At 40.0% G+C, this 23,543-nt stretch overlaps 1 protein-coding gene across 6 annotated transcripts in view; it reads right to left on the bottom strand.

Annotated features, from left to right (window-relative positions):
* PLA2G4A (phospholipase A2 group IVA) overlaps window positions 1-23,543 on the bottom strand; it is a 213,582-nt gene that overhangs the window by 96,246 nt on the left and 93,793 nt on the right. For 5 of the 6 annotated variants that reach the window (XM_073642987.1, XM_073642988.1, XM_073642986.1 and 2 more), the window contains 7 exons: window positions 14,728-14,840; window positions 7,304-7,385; window positions 6,840-6,988; window positions 5,807-5,920; window positions 5,389-5,426; window positions 5,058-5,202; window positions 4,154-4,290 (listed from right to left, as the gene is read on the bottom strand). In XM_073642987.1, the coding sequence (XP_073499088.1) occupies window positions 4,154-4,290; window positions 5,058-5,202; window positions 5,389-5,426; window positions 5,807-5,920; window positions 6,840-6,988; window positions 7,304-7,385; window positions 14,728-14,760 (698 nt within the window). In that variant the 5' untranslated portion in view covers window positions 14,761-14,840. Of the gene's footprint in view, window positions 1-4,153; window positions 4,291-5,057; window positions 5,203-5,388; window positions 5,427-5,806; window positions 5,921-6,839; window positions 6,989-7,303; window positions 7,386-14,727; window positions 14,841-15,246; window positions 15,374-23,543 lie in introns of all 6 variants that reach the window. The other variant, XM_073642990.1, reaches the window with a different exon arrangement.

Genomic DNA, 23,543 nt, shown 5'->3' with positions numbered 1-23,543 from the left:
GTGACGCAACAGCGACCTCACCAGCGATGTCGCTATGTGTGACACTTTGCAGCGATCAGGCCCCTGCTGTGAGGTTGCTGATCGCTGCAAAGTGTCCTGGACCATTTTTTGGTAGTTGCTCTCCCGCTGGTCAGCACACATGAGCTTGAGGAAAGGAAAAAAAAAAAAAAAAAAAAACCACACATTCTGACGCAGTTTTAGGAGTTTTGTTTTTAGTGTTCATCAAGTGGTGTAAATGATCTGGCAATAGTTTTATATAATTATAGTAATCGCAAACTTGTCCAGTTTGTTTTGTTATTTTGGCGGTCAAAAAAACAAAAACAAAATGTGAAGTTTGTAAAAAAAAATTTGAGAAAAACTCAGCAAACCAGAGAATGAAAATAGATATACAGTAGTGTCCAAAAACCATAAGTTAAACTAATATAAACATTGTGCTTATTTCCATGCATTGGGAACATTGCACACGGTTTTCGAATTCAAAACATGAAGAGAAATGTACTGTATATAAATTTGTAACTACTTTACAGAAAATAGCAAAAAATGAACATTGGGCTGTTGTAAAAAAATGCAGTGTCTGCATTTGTCTTTACAAACTCACAATATGAAGAAAAAACAAAACAAAAAAAAAAACAGTGGGACTTTGCGGGGACTTCTTGCTAAGAGATTAGCTTCACACAGGCGACTTCTAACTGTCACAGTACTCACAGGTAACTTGAGACTGTCTTTGATCATCCTGGAGCTGATCACTGTCTGAGCCTGTCATTCTAGCTATTCTTCAATCAATTCGAATGATAGTCTTCTGTTTTCTTCCACGTCTCTCTGGTTTTGCTTTCCATTTTAAAGCATTGAAGATCATTTTAGCTGAACAGCCTATCATTGTCTGCTCTTTAGAAGTTTTATCCTCTCCAATCAACTTTGCAATCAAAGTACGCTGTTCTTCTGATTAATGTCTCGAACGACCCATATTTCTCAGAATTTCAAGGAAAAATGCATGTACAACATGTGCTGACTTCACCCTTATATAAGGACTGCCTGATTCACACCTGTTTCTTCACAGAATGATTGACTTCACTAATTGAACTCCACACTGCTATTATTTTGAACACACAGCCATTCAATTAATTATTTAAATACACATACTCAAAAACATGCAGATCATGGATGAAGAGTCTTGGTTTTCTTAGAATCTACTGCACCAACTGGTAAATTGTTTGCCAAGTGGTAATATAATTTATACCAAAAACAGTGATTAATCTGGTTAGTCATATTGGACTGCTATTATTTTGAACACTACAGTATTATATATCCATCAATGACCAGTAGAAATATAAAACTCATTATATATTGCATGAAAAAATAAAAACACAAAGCAGCAGAACTGCTGAAGCATGATGTAGAGACAGAGACCCAGGCACCAGAAATGTGTTATTTACTTGAGTGGCCTGCTGAAGTTTTGAGAAAAAAAAAAGTTTAAAGCCTTTGTTCAGACATCAGTATTTTTTCAGGTTTACAAAAAATGGCTCCAGTGTAATCAGTGTTTTAGAAAGATCAGAGTCTCCGTTCTTACTCTTAGTGATTTTCAGCTATGAAAAAAATAAATTAAAAATTACAAGTCATCTCCTATTCATTGCAATGTTAAACATTGACAAGGATTGAACGGTTTTGGCATCTGTGTGCCGTTAGTGGTTTTTACAAACCCAAAAGACTTGTATGGGCGATTTTCTTTTGTCACTCAGATAAAAAAAAAAAAAAAAAAATGGATGTGTCCCCATGAATCTTTTGCAAGATCACAGTCTGCAAAAATCAGACATGTGTGGACTATAATGGGTGAAGTGTGTGACGCGCCCCCTGGGCCATGTTTGGGGAATACCCGGAGCCGGATCCGTTGGGGGTGGTAGTCCTCGTGGCAGTGACCCGGTCCGTGCCCAGGGTGTCAAACTAAGTGGCGATGTTTTTAGTGGCAGATGTGATATTGTTAGACTACGCCACCCGTTGAATGCGGTTACGAAACCGCCGCTGCAGGGCAGACCGCTGAGGCCGGTGGTACAGTTGTGCAGCGTGGGTAGTATAACCCCCAACGGGAGGGGTATGGCCTCGGGGCAGCGGACGTGGATGATGGGGATAGCGGATTTGCACGCAGGCACCAGGAACCACTCAGACGGTGCGGTGTAGTTCAGGGTCTTTACTGGTGGCAAAGGTAGACCCTCCCGGGAGTACTGGCTAGCGATCGGGGCCTGGTCAGTCCGTGAGCAGACAGGATCTCCCCTGGCCAGGCGGAGTTGTAGGCCTCCCCACTAATTGTACTCTTCTTGGCTACCTTGCTAGAAGCGGGTAAAAGTAGCCCACGTCCCTGAGTGTACCGTGTGGTGCTCACCCGTATGGCCGGTGACTCGGGGCCTTCTGGTAGCCTCCTCTCCACGACGGCGGTGCTGGTCCCTTGCGTGTGACCGTGCCTTCGGGTTTCTTGGCCAGAGGACCTGAAATCCCCTGCCGGTCGGTTTCTGCTGCTGGGTATGGAACAGTCCCCACAGCCTCGGACTCCGTGTCCGGTGAGATCTCTTCAGCCAAGGCGAGCTATTTAGCTTCCAGCCTCTGGCACTCACTCCTGCTCCTACAGAGCTCTTGTCACTTTCCCTGCAACTGCTCCACACCAGACCAGACTGTGTCTCTGTCTCTGTCTGTGTTCTCCTCCAACCCTACCTCAGCCCCAGTTTATATAGGGGAAGTGCTTCCCCTCCCAGGACTGGGCAGGAGGTGTGGCATGCTTAGGATTCCTGACCAGGAGACCTCCCACCTGCTCACAGACGTAATATTGCTATTACTGTGGTAACCAGACCCCTGGGGTTCCACATGTGCAAACTGTGGAAAATCACAGACAGAATATGTATGTGAAAAATGGAAGTCTGAATGAGTCCCCAGCAGGAAGCCACCACCAGAGGACTAGTAAACCTACCACCACATAGTCCTCCATATTCATGAGCTCTATATCTATAATATATCAGTAGATACGTCCCTCTGTCCAAAGCCTCTATAGACTGCGCAAAAGCGACGTGTCTGCACAGTCTGGCTCCGGCAGACCGCATCCAGCTGTTACAGATAAGAGGAGTGTATGGTGCCGGAGAACGCGGTATGCAGTCATTGAATGCATACCGTGATCTCCAGCACCATAAAGGTATACTTACCTGACCTGGAGGAGTGTTGCTGCAGCGCCTCTGTTCTGGCCGAGGCCGGTGACAGACTGCGGCGGAATCGGTGCATGCGCCCTATCCGGCGACATTTTCATTTGCAGTGTGTCTTCAACAAAATGGCACTGGACAGAGCATTATGGCCACGCGCGTACTCCAGCGCCACACTCCTCCCCGGCAGAATAGGACGCAGCACTGGAGAACAGGGAAGAAAGGCGAGTATAAGGGTTTGGTTTTTTGTATGTGTGCAGCGTGATGAAGAGGAGGGGCTATGAATGCCATGATAAGGAAGAGGAGGGCCATACATTCCAGGATAGGGATGAGAGGGGGGGGGGGGGGCATACATACCAGGATTGGGGGGGGAGTGAGGAGGCGCAGTGCAGTGTGGGCACATGTGTTCTCTGGCGCCACACTCCTCCCCCAGCCTCCGGATGGGGGAGCATATACCAATAAAAATGCTTGCCGCCCGGGCATAGAACGGGTTCAATACCTAGTAACCCTATAGCCCCATCCCCACTAATGATTATATCAGAGATGGCAGCTCAGCAGAGAACTGTTAGATCTGCAGCAGTTGAGAGTGATTTTATCAAAACTGCAGCAAGCAGCCCATTAAATGATATCAGCATGATATAGGGGCACAGACCCCGCTTCCAGCGAGGTGTCAGATGGTATACCAAAAACCTAGTTACGAATTCCCTTTAAAGGCCAATTATATATGCAATTTAAATATTTTCTGTAGGTCATTAATATATTTTGTTAACCATCTGATACTATAACAGGGATGTTTCACCATCATATTATACAGAATGTCATATGTAAAATACATGCAATAAATAGAAAATATAACAAAAAACACATCACTGCAATAAGCAGATGCTATAGCAGTTATTAAAAAGCTAAGTCGACGTAATTTAAGATAAAACACATTTCTAAGAATGTTTAATATATCTAAATTCCAAAGAAATTACCATGTAGATCCAGATAATCCAGCAATATATGTGACACAGTCCAGAATACCGGATTCATACAAAGCCTTCATCACCCCAGAAAATCCAACCATAGCACGGAATCCACCTCCAGAGCCAAGAACAGCAATTACTGGTACCTAAAAAAGAAATTAAAATAGGATTTCCCAGTGAGCAAAAATAGAACAATCTACTCTCGCCATGAAAACGAGCTGGATCATCTACACATTTAATAGGGCTGCTAAAAAGATACATGAATATAGATCAGTGGAACTCATGCCAAGAGGAAATGCACTTGGATAATTACATTAAACAGTAAAGTTTATTTAAATAATACACCAACTATGCAAACAGAATTACTTTTAATGCACAGTATTAATGTTTGAGATTTTCCATTAACCCCTTCACCCAGTTTTCACCTTAATGACCAAGCCAAATTTTACAATTCTGACCACTGTCACTTTGGGAGTTAACTCTGGAACGCTTCAATGGATGCTCCTGATTATGAGACTGTTTTTTAATGAGATTTTATTTCAAGGTAGTGGTAAAATTTCTTTGATTTGACTGCAGTTTATTTGTGGAAACAAAAAAAATAGCAATTTTCAAACTTTGGTTCTTTTATGCCCTTAAACCACTTTCCCAGAGAAGAGGGAAAAAAAAAAGAAAAAATATACAGTAAAGTATTTTTAAGGGCATAAAGAGACCCCAAATTTACATTTATATTTTTTTGTTATCAAGTTAAAATTTCTCAAGTCTAAAATCTGCAGCAACCTCAAAATATGCAACGCTCCCTCCAGCATGTGAGTCTTAATTAGCAAAAGGAACATGAGCAGCTGTGGTTAGGAAAATACATATCCCTACTGTCCAATTACAGGTGCAAAGTTCTTAACCGCCGTGAACAACCTACATCTCTAGAAGTGGAATACAAGTCTTTACTCTGCTCAGGTCCCAATAATTTCTTCATTCCTTCGATAACCACAGGTTTACGTTTCTGACGGAAGATCTTTTCGTGATCGCACAGAGCCATGCTGAACCTCAGGTCAGTGGACGAGCTGCATTGAAACAGGAAAAAAAAAAAAAAGTTTGTTCTGAAAAAGTAAACAGCTCAATACAATGTAATAATGCCTGGGATAGCATATCTATAAGAAGCAAAACATCAAATTAGTGTTATTTGATAAAAAAAATATATAATCCAAATAAACATCTTAAAGCACTAAAATATCCTGATGGATGCATACCATTCTTCTAGCGAGAATCCAAGGAAGACTGTGGTAACCTAATATGGAAGAAAAAAATTGTATCACTAACTTTAAAAACTTTTACGATTCACATATAACCAGAAAGAAGAATAAAAATATACAAGGCTTTGCCCATATCTGTATTGGAGTCTTAGTGGCCAATTCTGTCATATTTAACTAGTCTGCTGCGCATGTTTGTTTCCTTCTCGCTTTATGTTCAGAACAGCTAATACAAGGAATCATTTCTCAGTATTTCAATAATCATTAAATATCGTGCGGATGGGAAGTAGAATGTACTTAGCTAAAAACTATACATGTTCCAAATGTAATCCAGCAGTGTCTGAATACTGCCTTATGTCAACACTATATTTTACTGGTCATTTTTTTTTAACAAATATAATTTTGTCATGTTTGTTACCCTATTAAAGGTAAAAGGAACTTCTGTTTTCTCTCCGGGCTTCAAGGATGTGATCTTGAATGTTGCTGTGCCCAGAGTTTCATCCATCACATAATTAGCATCCATCAAGGTCACCTAGGAAAAACAAAGTGGTCCTCAAAACTTAAATATCAAAACTGTTGCAGAATGTCTGGGATCATCAGATAATACTGCTGTACCCCTAACGGCAATCATTGGCTTGGAGCAGTCATGTGAGGTAGACCGCATATCATGGTGCTTGTGCTACTGTGAGCAGCCTGCATGACCTAAACATACTATTAGGTCCTGCAGCATCTCCAGACTTGTCTCCCATTGAGCACATCTGCGATGTCATTGGTCAACAAAAGAAGCTGTCAGCAGTGGATCTTAATGATTTACTAATACAATCATTAATAATCTCATTGATAGTAGCATGGTGGGTAAGTACAGGGATTTCTGCATGTGGTGCTGATACTGAATAAAAGCGTTATGCAAATGAAAAAAAATTTTCAAATCAGTAACTCGTATATCCCTAATGTGATTTCCAGACTTCCACGATATTTCCTTCTTTGTGCAAATTCAATGTGAAGCATTGTAAGTTACAGACCTGTAGGTGACAAGACCAATATAAAGATTCTGATCTTTCACAAAGACACAAAAAAAAAAAAAAAGTCAAGGGGGCCCACTTTGAACTCCAAAGCAGGAGGAATTCTGCATTATGACGAGTTATGGGAATGCAAAGGGCCCCATGTACTGTTCTGGCAGTCTCGCTTGTGTCCTCTGCTGTTATGTCCCTCACAAGTCACAGGAGGTTTTGTCCAGCTCAGCATTTTCTTACCAGAATTTAATATAGGAAAACAAATGACCTTTCTTAAAATAAATATAACAAGGATTCCTTTAGCAAATTGTGAAATTCAGTTTTTTTAAAGAAATGTAACATTTGCATACAAGAACATGCTGGTACTAGAAGAGAGTAGTTCAGCCACGCTCAGCCTTTTTATGTGGAATTATCAGCAAGACAGGACATTCACTATACCTCCAAAACATTATCCTGATTTGGATCCAAAATAAATTCAAAAGCCTCATTCCAAACTGGATTAACATCATTGTTGATATGTTTTGTTCTTTTTCTGCCATCTGGTGCTAATGCAATATATAGTTCCACATAAGGGTCAGGAGTGTCCACTGTAAAAGGATAAAGATCCACATGTAAGTCTACAACTACAATCATTGCTTATAACAGAGTGGCAGGTTTGTTTTTTTATGGATGACCATGATGGGTCACAATTCTTTCATTTTGATACATTTTTCTCTTCTCCATTGTCAAATGTACAATCAATTAAAAAACAAACAAACAAAAAAAACCCTAATGAGTACTGTATATTAATTTTAAAAATTGCAAAATAGATGTGAGCTATAAAGTAGGACCAATTGTAAATGTTACCAGGAGTAGCATTTACTACTGGAATAGGGGGAAAAAAGTGAATAAATGTTACTTACGCATATCACCGAAGGTTCCTTTGGTAACATTTGTGGCTTTTAGGACAGTTACTCTAAATCTGTGTGAATACTGATGTTCAACCTGTGATGGTAAAAGTTGTAAGATAATGAGGTTTTGATAAATGACAGTACACCTAAAAGTGCATTGGAAATAAAAACAGGAAAAGTCTATTAACCATTTTATATCATTTACATTCCCATAACGTAAAAACACAGGCGCATATTTTCTTAGAATTCTATGGGTCACTTACCTGGAGCCACGCTGCAGCGGGCGGCAGGGAAAGCCAGAGACGGATAATACGAAAAGCGTATGAGTAATGCGCGATTACAAAAGGTGCTGGGCAGTAGGGTGTAGGCACTACATCAAACCAGGGACAGACATAGTGCAATACAGCTTAACCACTTAAACATATACATTTTACAAAAAGGCTACGAAGTTATAAAGAAAGCCCTTGTGCCCTGCTTGTTGCCTTTACCAATATCACTGAATTCAGATTTTTTTCCCCACACACTTTGACGCACCTTACTTACAGTGGCTGCTAAATTAGCATTATTTGAAATGATAGGAACCTTTCGCCAACCCATTGTTGTCAGTGCAGATGGAGGACTTTTGAAGGCCCCCATTGCGGCAATATTAGTCCTCCGATAAAACACAGCTGAGCTCAATAGAAGAACTGGGATTTCACTATATATTGTAATACTATGGTATTGCAATATATAATATAAATGATCAAGTGATCACAAGTTCCAGTCCCCTAAGGAAACTAAAAAATAAAGTAAAAAACTTAAAAAAGTTTAAAGAAAAAAAAAAGTTAATAAAAATTGGAATCACACCTCTTTCCCTCCATAAAAATAAAGCTTTTATTTATTTTTTTTTATCAAACAAACACTTGCATTGTTGTGTCCAAAAAGTCTGGTCTACCAAAATATAAAATCATTGAAACCACAGGTTAATAACTAGAAAAAAAAAAAAAAATAATAATAATAAGAAAAGCTAGAGTTACATTTGTTTTGTTTTCTTCAACACTGCACAAAAGGGTCAGATTAACAGTTTCGCGATACAAAGATTCTAATGCTCTGAGAAGAAATTCAATTAAATGATAACATACCTGTTGAAAACACTTAGCATATGATCTATCGGAGCGAACCAAAAATTTACGATACTGAACACAGGGTTCTTCGTTAATATTCTGATCGGGCTGTATGAAGCCCACTACCACGTCACAGCGAATCTCTTAAGGTAGATTCAGCATTTCCCATGCTCTATCCGTTCTCTACGCCTACCTATAATAGTCTATGGGAAGTTTACACATGTATTTTCGTGGACTGAGAAGTTTGCACAAAAACAAGGAAACCTGTCCGATTTTGATCCAAGTCTTGGATCAATCTCAGCAATTCAAGTCTATGAAAAAACAAAAACAAAAAAAAAAACAAAAAAAAAACAAAAAAAACCACACCAAGACAGCAATCAGATGCCATGTTGTTTATTTTTCAAGGACTATACAATCAGAAAAGATTGAGAAACAGTCATTATTTCCTTCCTCCTTCCATCTGAGAAAAAAAAAAAAATTCTTCTACACAAAAAAGGGTCTGATGTCTGAATGAGCTCTTAGACCACGTGCATGCATTAAGCGTTTGGGGAGTTTTTTAAAGCAGTAGTTTTAAACCAAAACCAAGAGTGGGTGAAAAAGTGGTGACATATTTCAGTTATACTTTTCCTCTGATTGTTCCTCACCTGGTTTTGGCTTACAAATACTGAATGTATGTGCGTGGCCTTAGTGGGTCCCTAACATTCACCACCGCCGAAGCAATACCACACCAGAAAAGGGTGTGGCCCAGGTGTCTGGCAGCCCCCATACTGCAAGGCAAAGACCCCAGAGCTCCAAGCCACACCACCCCCAGGCACAGCTCCAAGTGAATAGATAAAAAAAGCCTCACCTGCCACATGGTCGAAGACAAACTACTGAGGGCAAGACAGGCAGTACCCCTCTTGCAGAATCCTGATTATTTAAAAACACTTGGGCCAAAAGTGAGAAGAACTGGTACCAAGTAAATAAAAAGAGAGGTGCCCACCTATGCAATACACTATAACGATAGAGAGAAAGAAAGAAAAAAAAAATGGACTGCACATATAAACCTTATCCAATGATTTATAGAGGCTAAGCACTCCGCCCATTAGACCCAGATGGTTTTTTTTTTTTAATTAGTAAGAGACTCCAAGAGGAGCTTTGCCTATTTGAGTCTCAGCTTTTTGTCTGACACCATGTGGAAGATGGGTTGTTTTTTTAATTATTATTTTTAAAAAAACTCTTTTTACTGGGTGTTGTACCTGTTGTTCTTTTCTCTTTCTACAATTATGCTATATTGCATAGCCTTTTTTTTTTTTTTTTACTTTGTGCCAGCACGCCTTCTATTTGGTTCAAGTGTTTTTTTTATATTCGCAGCAGACAGCAAGAGGGGTACAGCCTAACTTGTGCTCTGCTTTTAGTCTGAGACTATGTGGATAGTGAGTTTCTGTGTTTTTTTTTAACTCTGTGGAGTGGTGTGTCCTTGCAGCATGGGTGCTGTAAGGCACCTGGGGTGCTGCCCCTGCTAGTGTGGTGTTTCCACAAGGATCACTGCACCCTAAGGTCTGGGACCCACTAAGAGTTTCACTGTGACATGGCAGTTGGCTTCATATAGTGAGAACAGAATGTTAACAAAGAACCTCTAATTCAGTTCTGTAACTGTTTACTAAGCAGCAATATTTCCATGTATAAATTTTGGATTTGTGATCCATTTCTTTTTCTACAGTTATGTTGTATAAATGATATTTTGACAACTCGCAGTAGGGGCAGATTATTGCCATAATGTAAAAAACTGAATGTGGCCTTAAAGAGGATTTATTTATTTATCTCACTTATATAATGCCATTAATTCCACAGCACTTTACAGACATTATGGGCACTGTTCCCATTGGGGCTCACAATCTAACTTCCTGATCATTATGTCTTTACAGTGTGGGAAAAAACTGGAAAACCCGGAAGAAACCCATACAAACTCCTTGCAGATGTTGTCCTTGGTGGGATTTAAAACCAGGACCCCAACACTGCAAGGCTGCAGTGCTAACCACTGAGCCACCATACTGTCCTTCATATATGATCCTTCATAAAATATATGCACACTTGTGCAGATAGCCTGTCCCAGGACCATGAATGTAATAGAAGATGCATCCACAGGGCAGAGTTCTTGTCCCAAGACAACTTCAATCTGGAATAATAGTTGTAATAAAAAGGCAGCAGCTATTTTGAATGCATAAATTACTCAGGCCAAACCAACGTGGAGGCAATGTTTGAGAATTGCCCCACTAACCTACTTTCATAGACATTAATGGAATTTTTCCTAAGCCTTTGCAGGCTTTTCTGATACATCACACTGTACATCCCTCAACTGCACTTCAATGTGAACTGTGAATACAGTAGGAGTTGCCGGCCAAAGGTTGGTGAAGCAGGAACATCTGAGCCAAACGTGAAGGTCAGTATAGCAGGAGCTACATAATATATTCTAATCTATATTGATATTAACCTCTTAAGGACCGAGCCACTTTGTAGGTTAATGACAGAGTTTCATTTTTTAAATCTGTCCACTGTCACTTTATGAGGTAATAACTCTGGAACGCTTCAATGAATCCCGCTGATTCGGAGAATATTTTTTTTGGTGACACTGTACTTCATGATAGTTGTAAAATTTCTTCAATATGACTTGCATTTATTTGTGAAAAAATCGAAAATTTGGCAAACATTTTGAAAATTTAACAATTTTCAAATTTCTAATTTATATGCCCTTAAATCAAAGAGATATGTCACACAAAATAGTTAATAAATAACATTTCCCACATGTCTACTTTACATCAGCACAATTTTTGAAACATATATATATTTTTTTGTTAGACGGGTTAAAAGTTGCCAGCAATTTAAAATTTTTCCAACAAAACTTAGAAAACCATTTTTTTAGGGACCACATCACATTTGAAGTGACATTGAGGGGTCTATATGAGGGTATGTGCACACGGTCCGGATTTGCTGCGTTTTTATGCAGCGTCAAAACCTCAGTGTCCAGATGTTACAGCATAGTGGATGGGATTTCTAGAAATCCCATGACCACTATGCGTTTTTGTGCACCTGCCGATCACCTGCGGAAACTGACATGAGGCGCCTTTTTTCAGACCGCAGCATGTCAATTTATCTTGCGGAAACGAATACGGTTTTTCCCATAGACTTGCATTAGTTGAGGAAAATTCGCATGCGTAAAATCTGCATGTGTGTTTCAATGCAAAGACGCTATAAGATGATCAATAAAGTTTGTTTTAAAAAAAACTATTCTCTAAAACTCTGCAAATTTCAACATGAAGACATGAAAAACGCATGCATAAAAACCGCATCAAAAAACACATACTGCATGTAAAAACCGCACCAAAAACCGCAAGTATCCCAATTTGCATATTAGGTGCGGAAATGGTGCAGAAATTCTGCAGCGTCAAAACCGCAGCAAATCCGGACTGTGTGAACATACCCTATGGGTATGTGCAGACAGTGTGTTTTTTTTGCATTTTTGATGTGGTAAATCCGCGCGGAATTGGCCCCAAAAACGCATTGCAAACCTTATCCCAGAATTTTCTATGAGATTTTGCAAGATCTGTGCACGTGATCAGGATTTTTCATTACAGAATTTCATGTGCATTAAAAGAAGCAGCATGTCCATTCTTTGTGCGTTTTTGCCTGTGTTTTTCCTATACAATGCATTGGAAACAACGCATGGCAAATCCGCAGGCAAAAACGGATGAAAACTCATCAAAAACGCTTTGGATTTTCCACAGTGTTTTTGCTGCCAAGAGGTGCAGAAACGCTGCAGAAATTTCTGCAAGCAAATCCTGATTGTGAGCACAAAACCTATCTCTTTTTTTCCACAAAAATTTTACTTTTGACCCATTTTTTTTTATTTTCACAAGGATAACAGGAGAAAATGGACCCCAAATTTGTCATGCAATTTCTCCTGAGCATGCCAATACTCCAGATGTGGGAGAAAATTACTGTTTGGGTGCACGGCAGGGCTCATGTGGGAAGGAGCACTGTTTGATTTTTTGAACACAAAATTGTCTGGAATTGAGAGTGGACGCCATGCCGTGTTTGGAGAGCCCCAGATGTGCCTAAGCAGTGGAAACGCATCACAAGTGACTCCATTTTGTAAACTAGGCCTTTAAAGGAATGTATCTAGATGTGTGGTGAGAACCTTAAACTCTCAGGTGCTTCACAGAAGTTTATAAATTAGACCCATGAAAATAAAAAATCAAAATTTTCCCACAAAAATTTTTTAGCCCCAATTTTTTTTTATTTTCACAAGGGTAACAGGAGAAAATGGACACCAAAATTGGTTGTGCAATTTTTCCTGAGTACGCTATGTGTGGTCAAAAACTACTTTTGAGGCACAGTGCAAATCCCAGAAGGGAAAGAAGCGTCATATTGGCATTTCGATTTTGCTGGAATGGTTTGAGGGTGCCATGTCACATTGGCAGAGCCCCTGAGGTGCCAGAGCAGTGAAAAGTTACGTCATTTTATAAATTACACCTCTTAATGAATTCATTTAGGGGTGCAGTGAGCATATGGACACATGTGCCTCACAGAAATTTATACTATTGTGCGGTGAAGAAAGTTAATTACATTTTTTTCCACACCACCGGATCACAGGCCAGACAGAGCCCACAGTGTCTCCATCTGCCTCATTATAGGGAATCTTTGGCCGGGGGTTCTTTCTGAATCACAAATTTATGAGATTTACACGGAAACCTCAGTGTACGTGCTCAATGCACAGCGCAGGATAAATGTGAGCCGAGTCTTACTGCGATCTTTGGGAGGCAGAATGAACAAATCAGGAGCAAGTGAAGAATTAGTTTTATTTTATTTTTTTTATGCCGTTCCTCATGCGCTATAAGTGATTAAACGACTTTATTCTTCGGGTCAGTGCGATACCAGATTTATATAATTTTTTATGTTTGGCTGCTGTCACACACTAAAAGACACTTTCATTTTGCAAAAACTGTTTTTTGCATAACCATATTTTGATAGCTATAATTTTTCCATATTTCTGTCATGCGAGGACTTGTTTTTTACTGGACGAGTAGATGTTTTATTGGTACCATTTTCAGGTACATGACGCTGATTGATCGCTTTCTATTCTGATTTTTGGGGAGTCAGAATGAACAAAAGCCAGCAATTCAGGAATTGTTTTGTTTTTTTTTTTATGCCGTTTTGTATGTGGTAAAATTGATAAGGCAGCTTTATTCTTCGGGTCAATATGATTACAGCGGTACCACATTTGTAATTTTTTATATTTTGGCGCATTTACACAATAAACACATTTATAGAAAAAAGAATTCTTTTTGCATCTCTGTATTCTGAGAGCTATAACTTTTTTATTTTTCCGGTGATGGAGCTGTATGGCGGCTTATTTTTTGTGAGACAACATGACATTTTCAGCGGTACCATTTTTATTTACATTCGTCTTTTTGATCGCTTTTAATTCTACTTTTTTCTAGCGGTATGATGAACAAGAATAGTTTGCTATATATTTTTTTTACGGTATTCATTGAAGAGGTTAACTAGTGTGACACTTTTATAGATAAGGTTGTTCCAGACACGGTGATACTATATATGTGTACTTTTTATTTTTTCTGGCATAAAAATATGTATTTATTAGTGTGATTTTTTTAAAAATATATTTTGTTTACATATTTTTATTTTATTTTTACTTTTTTAGTTAGCCTCTTTATGGGACTTTCACTTTTTTTTCTTTTTTTGCAGGTATAATGCATTGCAATTCGCCAGCATTGCCATGCATTTTACCTATACTGAAAGTTTTTAGAGCATGCTGTAAACATGGTCTAAGAAGCGCTCCGTAGCTTGGTGACCCGGGGGTCAGCACCTCCTGTGAGATCATGTTGTGATCACAGCCCTCTGTGTGTGGGGACCAACGGCATGGGTCCCAGCACCTGCTACTGACTGCTGTCGACACTGAACTGTCACTGCGCGTTTACACGCAGTGACAGTTCAAAGTCATAATGGGCATAGCACGTCATGATGGAGGAACTGACACCTGCTCATGACGTCCTCTATCCGTCATCGGTTGTTAAGGGGTTAATATGCAATATAGATCAACATTTTCAGCACATTTTTTTATGCATATCAAACTACCACATCGGGAGCTACAGTATCAAGTGTTCTGAAAAATGTCTGATACATTTATTGGCTTTATTGACATCCATGTGCCCTATTTTATGTTCATGCTTTTTTTTTCTTGAAGGTTTACAGTTTTATGTTTACCTTTTGTATAATTCACAGTTCAGTATTGCGGCATGGAAAATACTAAATGGAGAAGGGAGACATACTTACTATTATGTTCTGATAGGGATCTATGCATGCCATGTGGAGGAATCTGTGGCCACAGCGTTACAAGGCTTTTTTTATATATATTATTCTTCTAAAGTAAGACTGGATTGACGATCCTAAATAAATAAGAGTTGAAAAATATTACTGTAATGAGCTATTGATCATGACATAGTATGGACGATTCACACCATTAAAGACTTCTCATCCTATTACTAAAATTCCTAGTACCATGAACCCATCCGGCCTTAATAATCACACATGGGAGACAATATTTTTGGATAAAATTGGCCACAGCGGCCAATTATTTTTCTTACAGTGCTGATTTTTGAAAGCGTCATCAAGAGAACAGTTAACAGGTAAACCCCTTCAAATAATAACTGTATTAAATGTGCATTAAAAAATACCCTATGTGAACACACAACATACAATTTACTTAATTCAAAACAATAGAAACTTTCTCTTCCTTATTCAAAATTTCATGCATTAAACATGAATTAATCATCAAGAGATTGGTCACAATACCTGTGTAGGTCATATAGATCTCACCCTACTTCATGATCCCTACTTGGGCCGCGGAGGTTGGCATCCTAGGGTCACTGCAGTGGTGCCCCCGCTCAATGTCGGCTTTCCTTATAATTCCCTTACCTGTCTAATAACAGAGAAAATGAAGGGGACTGAAGTAAATTTGTGAGTCTACAAAAATATAATAAAAATTATTTAATGGACACAACGTTATCCATATAAAGAGTTAATACCACTTCAACCAATCTCAATTATGTTCATTAAACCAAACTACCTCTAATGGATTGGCCCTAAGGACTACTTCAGTGTTGGTCGTGATCAGTCAAATATTATACAGCACAGAGAATGGCTTACACACTATACGGCCTACACTAGACCATTCTCTTGATCATAAATTCATGTTTAATGCATGAGATTTTGAATAAGGAACAGAAAGTTTCTATTGTTTTGAATTATGTAAATTGTATGTTGTGTGTTCACATAGGGTACTTTTTAATGCATATTTAATAAAGTTATTATTTTAAGGATTCACAGTGGCTATTTATTTAACAAATAATATAATAACAATAACCGTTGTGAATTAACGGAAAAAAGAGGAAAGTCCTTGGAGCTACCAGATCTGGCACACTTTAAACAATTAATCAAATTAGAAATATCTTTACTCTCAGTCGTGAAACCCAAACTTGAGAGTACCACACCACGGTCAGTGGTAAAATAACGCCAACCACCGGCTCCCAGGGTCCACCCCCATCCAGAGCCCCACTAAGTGCCAGGTCAGCCATTATTAATTTCATCCTGAAGGGAACCATCCATCTGATTCCACCACCAAACAATTTTTTACCCCAACTCCAAGGACCCCCCCCAACCCCCTCCGCCACGGCAACCCAAAATGTCAATAACTTTCAAATTTCACTTAAGTTTAACTTTTTATATTCTTTGTAACACTAACGCAAATAAAGAATTCAAACAGGGTGCGCAAGCGGGACTCTTCACATTGAGGATTCCCTAAAATGGCCTCCTTCCCGCAATTTTCTTTATATACACCCCCCATAGTCCCTCCCCTTTTACTTTCATATTCAAATCCAATAACCACCTATCTCCTACCATTTTACTCATGATCCAATCCCGGTCATGTGGGGCCTACGCTAACATGTTCAGCTCCAACCCATTCTTTCAGTTAAATCTCAGAGTACATGACGCCCTCACCAAATTGGTAACGATAGGCTTTTATGTCAATGAGTATCAGAACTATAAAAATACAAGAGAATAATAAAATTACATGCAAATAAATCTAAGTGTACATCTTGGGCTTCTTTCACACATCAGTTCTATGTGGACGAAAGATACAGGTTTTTCACATATCAGTGATTTCTTGCAGACTGAGTGGTCTGTGCAAACGGTTTGACAGATTTAATACATGTGAGGAATGCCTGTTTTTCCAGCATTCCTCACATGTATTAAATCTGTCAAACAGTCGCAAATCATGTTCAGTGAGCAACGAAAACTTAAAGCCCGAGCATTCTATAAATACTCGGCCGAGCATACTCGGCGAAAGGGTTAACAAAACATACTCGCTCATCACTAGTTCCCAGTGAACACCAGATCACATATATAGCCAGCAGCTTTTGTTTTGGCCAAAAGATTTTTAAAGCCGCCACCATGATAAGGTAGACTCTTCTGGCCGGGCCCTACTCTAACCTAATAAAACTTTCTTAAAATATCCAATATTCTTTTTAGGTATATTTTTATATATTTTTCTTTAAGGGAATGTGTCATATACATTTTTTAAAATGACCAATAATACCACATACAAGGAATACTACCACACCATGACCAGACCACATATTACCACCACATAGTGACTGAATAATAGCACACAGAAGGGACAAAAACTGCCACACCATGACTAGACCACATATTACCACCACATATTGACCGAATTATACCACACAGAAGGGACAAAAACCGCCACACCATGACCAGACCACATATTACCACCACATTGTCACCGAATACTACAATACTGATCGTTAATAAAATAACACAATACTAATATTACCATAAGTGCCATTATACACAGGATCTCTGTACATGGTATACAGTGTATAATGTAAGTATACAGGTAATCGCTGGGTTCTCCTGATTTCCGGTCATGTGATGGCGCTCACGCGCCGTCGCATGTCCGGAAGTTAGGAGAAGCATGAAGGAGCTGCTACAGCTGCGCAGCTCCGGTAAGGAACCCAGCGCCCTAAGGCGGCGCCCGCCCCGGCCCTTGGGACTTTATTACGGCATGGGGCCTCATGAGCAGACGCACAAGAGGGGGGCCCCAACTGGGCCCGGGCGTCCCCTCTGTACTTCTGCTTGCGGGGCCCCAAACAGCAGTAAGGTCAGTAATGCCCTGATGGCAGCCCTGGCTGTGGCGGAAGGGTGTCACTAGTCCCGCCCACCCGTGTCACATGACCGAGGGTCTCCGATGGGTTGGGATGACAACCCGGGGTCTGCAGGAGACCCCTGCCCAGCGGTCTGCGCTCATAGCAAGTGAGCATTTCTGCTACACACAGACAATCTGATAATCACCTGTGTGTAGCAGATGATCGCTGCTTCTAGTCTCCCAGGAAACTACTGAAGCAAGTAAAAAAATATGTTTTTAAAAATATATATAAAAAAAAAGTTTAAAACACCCCCCTTTAGCCCCATTCAAAATAAAACAATTTAAAAAATATCAAATACACACATATTTAGTATCGCTGCATTCAGAATTGCCCAATTTATCAATATATTAAAAGAATTAATCCAATCAGTAAACAGCGTAATGAGAAAAAGAATCAAAAAACAGAATTACGTTTTTTTGGTCGCCACAACATTGCAATAACGGGTGATCAAAACACTGGATCTAACCCAAAATGGTATCAATAAAATGTCAGCTCGGCACGCAAAAAATAAGCTATCACCCGGCCCCAGATCCCAAAAAATGGAGACTCTACAGGTCTAGGAAATGGCAACTTTTTTTTTTAACAAACTCTGCATTTTTTTTTACCACTTAAATAAAAAAAACCTATACATGTTTGGTATCTACGAACTCATAATGACCTGGAGAATCATAATGGCAGGTCAGTTTTACCATATAGTGAACATGGTGAAAAAAAAACAATTTTGAAATTGCACTTTTTTTGCAGTTTCACCGCACTTGGAATTTTTTTCCCATTTTCCAGTACACAATATGGTAAAACCAATGGTGTCATTCAAAAGTACAACTCGTCCTGCAAAAAACAAGCCCTTACTTGTCCATATTGACCAAAAAATAAAAAAGTTATGGCTCTGGGAATAAGAAGAGTTAGAAACGAAAGCGCAAAAACGGAAAAAGGCGGCGGCGTGAAGGTGTTAAAGGGGTTGTCCAGGCTTGAGGTTAATATCAGACTTTTGAATTCTGAACAGCACCAGCACTGCACACTGTGAGGATTCTTCAGTGTTGAGAGCGGTTTGTGTACTCCTGGCCAGATTCCAACTAGAGGTGTCCAGCCTTGCTCAATACACTTGCAATCAGTAAGGCTGCGCTCATCTATTCAGCACGCGACCGCTTGCATGCAAATTACAAACTTGCAGTCACATGACCGTCTGCTCCCGACACTGGAGAATCCGCACAGGCACTGTGAGGATTCAAAAGTCTGATATTAACCTCAAGCCTGGACACTACTAGGGCGACCTTTTCTTGATCTAAATGTTTAGCACTGGTAAAATAAAAAGCCTATATTCACCTCCCATGCTGGCGCTGTTCCAGCAGTGTCGGTACTCTCATGCAGTGTTGTAACACGTGACCCCGGCACTCAACCAGCGCTGGTGTCACTGTCTCCACCTTTGTATGAATTGAAGTCAGACTTCAGCTTCAGCCCGGACTTCTCTTCATACTCAATTCGCACGAAGGCGGGGACAATGATGTCGGCGTTGATTAGGTGCAGGGCTCATGTGTCACAACAACCACATGGGAGCCCTGGAAATATCGAGTGCCAACCCGCTGAAATGGCGCCAGCACGGGAGGTGAGTATAAGTTTTTTTATTTTATCAGGGCCAAACATTTAGAGAACAAGAAGAGGTTGTCATAGTAGAGGACAACCCCTTTAAGACAAAAATAAATTTTATTATATATTAAAGGGCTTGTCCACTATCTGGGGACCTTTTTTAAAATAAAGTAGACCCCCTTGTAAATTAAAGATACCTTATAACCACCTCTCTTCCTGGCAAAGTTCCAGTGATGTCGGCGGTAAGATTCTTGGGGCTCATATGGCATAACGTCAATCAGTGACTGCTGTTACGCTGCTGCACTCTCACTACTTTGATTTATCCAAGGTTTGGACAAGGGAAGTGAGAGCGCAGTGGTCTAATAGCAGCCGCTGATTGACTGCAGGGCTCACGTGGCATGACATCACATGAGACCTGGCGCCAACAATGCTGGAACAATGCCAGCACCGGAGGTGAGTACGGACTGTTTTTATTTTACAAGGTGGAATATAGTAATTAAGAAGGGGTTGTCTGAGTAGTGGACAATTACTTTAAGGGCAGAGACACACTGTCGTATAACTTGTGCGAGGATCGCATTGCACTGAATGGACTGACCGGCACCTCGCGTGACCTGAACGTGACAGCATGATGGATTTCTATGCAGCTGTCAAGGTCAGGAGTGGTGCTGGCCAGTACGAGGTTTACAATGCGATCCTTGCACAAGAAATATGGAAGTGTGTATCGGCTCTATCTCTACTGCCCAGTATTCAGTTGTCTCTCCACACTCAATGTCATATCAGAAGGCAGAGTGTACCTCAACATTAGGGCTACGTTTACACGTGCGTATGCTCTGTCAAGTGAGAGAAGCGGGCCGATTATGCTAATGACACTCAGATCAAACTCTGATCCGAGTGTCATTGCAACACAGGAACGGAAAACATAATTTCTCCATCTTCTCATTGCCAGCGTCAGACTGCGCTTGCATAACACCTAAGTGCAGTACGATGTTTCACTTGCACCCACACAAGTCTATGGGTGCGCATGATCTGAATATCGGATGCACTCACAGCATGCCCTGAATTGGCATGAGAAAATAATCGCAGCTCTGCACTGCCCCATAGTGTAACATTGGGCTGAGTGCTATCTTATAAAACATCAGAGAGCACTCGGCCATGTTATACGCCAGTGTGAGCGAACCCTTAGGCTATGTTCACACACGTTATGCTTTTTCCTGCTGCAAATCTGCGCTAACTTTTCTCTGGCAGGAAAACAGCTGCATAAAAAACGCACGATTTTTGCTGCATATTTGCTGCGTATTTTTGACCACCCATTACTTCCTATCGGTGAAAAAACGCAGCAAATACGCAGCAAGAATGCAGGTGCGTTTTCAGCTGCAGAATCGCTGAAAGAAGTACGCAAGCAAGGCAGAAAATATGCAGCAAACAAAAAGCAACATGTGTGAACATAGAATTCTGGTTTCTCATAGACTTTGCTGGTACTGCAAAAGGCAGCTGAAAATTTGCATACAAATCTGCTGCAAAATACAAAGCAAAAAAAACGTGTGTGGACATAGCCTTATAATTATAAAAAGGCTTGTGTGTTTTTTGCAGGTTTAGACACATTGTGCTTTGTCTGGCCTCAGTGTCGGCAATGTCCACCCTTCTGAGGTGGGCACGAGTGGTAGCTACCATGCGACATTGTGCTTTATCTGACCTCACTTTTAACAAAGTGACTGTCTGCTTCATTAACTCCTTAAGGACAGAGCCAATTATGTCCTTAATGACCGGGCCAAATTTTACAATTCTGACTAGTGTCACTTTATGAGGTAATAACTCTGGAACGCTTCAACGGATTCCACTAATTCTGAGATTGTTTTTTTCATGACATATTGTACTTCATGATAGTGGTAAAATTTATTCGATAAGACTTGCGTTTACTTGTGAAAAATTTTCAAACTTTGAATTTTCATGCCCTTAGATCAGGGAGATATGTCACACAAAATAGTTAATAAATCACATTTCCCAAATGTCTACTTTACATCAGAACAATTTTGGAATGAAATTTTTTTTTTTTGGATGTTATAAGGGTTAAAATTTGACCAGAGATTTCTCATTTTTCCAACAAAATTTACAAAACCAATTTTAGGGACCACATCACATTTGAAAATAACTTTGAGGAATCTATATGATAGAAAATACCAAAAGTGACACCATTCTAAAAACTGCACCCCTCAAGGTGCTCATAACCACATTCAAGAAGTTTATTAACCCTTCACGTGCTTCACAGGAACTGAAGCAACGTGGAAAGAAAAAATGAACATTTAACTTTTTTTTCACAAAATGTTTACTTCAGACCCAATTTTTTTTATTTTTACAAGGGTAATGAGAGAAAATGGAACACAAAAATTGTTGTGCAATTTCTACTGAGCACGCCGATACCACATATGTAGGGGAAAACCTCTGTTTGGGCGCAAGGTAGGGTTAGAAAGGGAAGGAGCACCATTTGACTTTTTGAATGTAAAATTTGCTCGAATAATTAGTGGACATCATGCCATGTTTGGGGAGCCCCTGATGTGCCTAACCAGTGGAAACCCCCCACAAGTGAAACCATTTTGAAAACTAGGCCTCTCAGGGAATTTATTTAGATGTGTTCACTACACATCTAGATAAGTTCCTTGAACCCCCAGGAGCTTCACAGAAGTTTATAACATTGAGCCATAAAATTAAATTTTTCACATTTTTCCCACAAAAATGTTTTTCAGCCCCCAATTTTGCATTTTCATAAGGGTAACAGGATAAATTTCCCCATACCATTTGTTGTGCAATTCCTTCTGAGCAAGCTGATACCCCATATGTGGTGGAAAACCACAGTTTGGGCGAACGGCAGGGTTTGGAAGGGAAGGCGCGTCATTTGACTTTTTGAATGTAAAATTTGCTTGAATAATTAGCGGATGCCATGTCATGTTTGGGGAACCCCTGATGTGCCTAAACAGTGGAAAACCCCAACAAGTTACCCCATTTTGGAAACTGCACCCCTCAAGGATTTTATCCAGGGGTATAGTGAGCATTTTGAACTCACAGGTACTACACAGAATTTAATAACATTAGGTTGTCATACTGAAAATGTTAATTTTTTTCACAAAAATGCAGTTTTAACCCCAAATTTGTAATTTTTGCAATGGATAATAGAAGAAAACGGACCCCAGAATTTCTAATGCTATTTCCCCCGAACGCGATGATGCCCCATATGTCATCAGGAATTACTGTTAGGCCACACGTCAGGGCTGAGAAGGAAGGAGCGCTATTTGGCTTTTGGAGCATAGATTTTGGTAGAATAGTTTGTGGGCGACATTTGCAGAGCCTTAGGGTGCCAGAACAGCAGAAAAATCCCCAAAGTGACCCCATTGTATAAATTACACATCTCAATTAATTCATCTACTGCTGCAGTGACTATTCTGTAACATCCTTTATTCTGGAGAATTGCAAATATGCCAATTTAGGGCCCATACATTGTGCCCCCATAAAGTGTAGGGCCCCCATACATTTCTCCTGGTGACACACACCCCATAAATTAAGTGCTCTCCCAACTACAATAATGCCGAGCATGTGGCCGCTTACTGCTGTCTTTTTTCTACCAGTAACGTGGGACCTCTTGTAGTCCCAGTGACAGATGACAGACCTGAGATGGGGCTGGTTTTGTGTGGGATAAATTAGGGGTTTTTGTGGTAACATTTTGGGGTACATAATTTTTGATTGCTTCCAGAATAAGACTGGATCGCCAGTCTACACTGAGCACTTATGACGGGGTTTCCGTCTAAATCCCACAAAAATACTATTCAGTCAAAACCCCCAACGGAACCACCCAGCACAAAGAAGCAGATGGAGAAACTTTGGAGTCCGTTTGACGTCTGCTCCGGTGGTCTCCATCTTTTTAGGCACACACAGATCTGTGGTTGTCCACACTTGTGCGCTAAAAATAAGCCTAAAATGATGGTATGCCGCCGGAACAGAGACCAGTCCAAAGGTACTCCATCTGGGCTTTTTGTCTGAATTGTGGTTTTGGTGAATTTACACGGAAACCCCAATGTAAGCGCTCAGCGGAGAGCGCAGGATAAACGTGAGCCGAGCCTTATTCCGATTTTTTGGTAGGCAGAATGAAGAAATAGAAAGCAGTACCATAATAGTTCTTACTTTTATTTTTTCGCGGTTCACAATGCGGTGATAAGGCAAATTTATTCTTCTTGTCAGTGCGATTACAGCGATACCAGATTTATATTGTTTTTTTTTAAAGGTTTTTATATA

The sequence above is a fragment of the Phyllobates terribilis genome, unplaced genomic scaffold (assembly GCF_046119375.1).
Source record: "Phyllobates terribilis strain yellow unplaced genomic scaffold, ASM4611937v1 Scaffold_8__6_contigs__length_399053987, whole genome shotgun sequence".
In the NCBI taxonomy this organism is placed as follows: domain Eukaryota; kingdom Metazoa; phylum Chordata; class Amphibia; order Anura; family Dendrobatidae; genus Phyllobates; species Phyllobates terribilis.
Note: the sequence above shows the minus strand (reverse complement) of the source record. Positions and strands in the feature narration are given on the sequence as shown.